Source organism: Nestor notabilis, unplaced genomic scaffold, assembly GCF_000696875.1.
Source record: "Nestor notabilis isolate BGI_N333 unplaced genomic scaffold, ASM69687v1 scaffold19198, whole genome shotgun sequence".
In the NCBI taxonomy this organism is placed as follows: Eukaryota; Metazoa; Chordata; class Aves; order Psittaciformes; family Psittacidae; genus Nestor; species Nestor notabilis.
Window position 1 is genome coordinate 10,460 of NW_009941704.1, and position 891 is coordinate 11,350.

The 891-nt window shown below is 57.4% G+C and overlaps 1 protein-coding gene across 1 annotated transcript in view; it reads right to left on the reverse strand.

Moving 5' to 3' along the window:
* The window catches only part of BRPF1 (bromodomain and PHD finger containing, 1), a gene marked incomplete at both ends in the record, with an annotated part of 11,337 nt that extends 10,449 nt beyond the window's left edge, over positions 1-888 (reverse strand). The window contains 2 exon segments of the mRNA XM_010021031.1: positions 544-606; positions 608-888. Of these exon segments, the coding sequence (XP_010019333.1) occupies positions 544-606; positions 608-888 (344 nt within the window).
* Between the last annotated feature and the right edge of the window lie 3 nt (positions 889-891).

Genomic DNA, 891 nt, shown 5'->3' on the forward strand with positions numbered 1-891 from the left:
ACCTATTCCAGTGCCTCACCACCCTCACTGTGAAGAACTTCTTCCTTAGATCTAACCTAAAGTTCAGTATTAACTCCCTACTTGAGGGATTGTTTTGGGCCACCATGCTCCCAAACTACTCATGGAAACAAAGAGATTTAAGCCCCACAACAGACACATCTTACAAGTACCCTTGGTGCTGGGGGGCTCTAGAGCTATCCCAACACACTCCCAAAGAGCCATGTGGAAGGCAGAGGGACACATCCGTGTCTTGTTATGATTACATGCAATATCCCAGCAAGGAAGGAGCACAGCCATCAGACTGCCAGGAACAACCAGAGCAGCAACCAAGAGCTCTGCAGGTGCACAGACCCCTCAAAACCAGAGTGTGACACCAGACAGAGCTCCAAGTGCCTGAAGCCACGGGGTGGCCAGCTCTGCAGGACCCTGGAGAGGCAGACAGAGGCTATTTCCACTTGCCACAGACAAGCTGCCTGTGCAGAGTGGGTCCGATTCCACTTCTAGATCCAGGGCACGAGTGGGAGCAGCCTGGGAGCAACCTACCTGTAGTAGGAGGTGGGGCGCGGCGGGGCGTCGGGGGTGTCCTGCTCCAGCTCCCGGTACACCCGGCTTGGTGCCAGCCGAGGCGTTGTGGTGATGGTGGTTGGAGTCCTTACGCTTCTCCTTGTTCTTGTGCTTGCCGGATTTGGGCGGGACGCTCGGGGTCTCCGTGTTCTCCTTATTGCTCCCGTTCTCGGGTACCTCCTCGGGCACCTCCTCATCCTCGGACACCACGTCCAGGTTATCGAAGATGCTGATGCGATGGACGCGGCCGTGCAGGTCCACCTCCACCATGCGCTGGGCTTGGGCGTAGGTCATCACCTCCCGGCCCGGAGACTGGGAGGTCTCGGA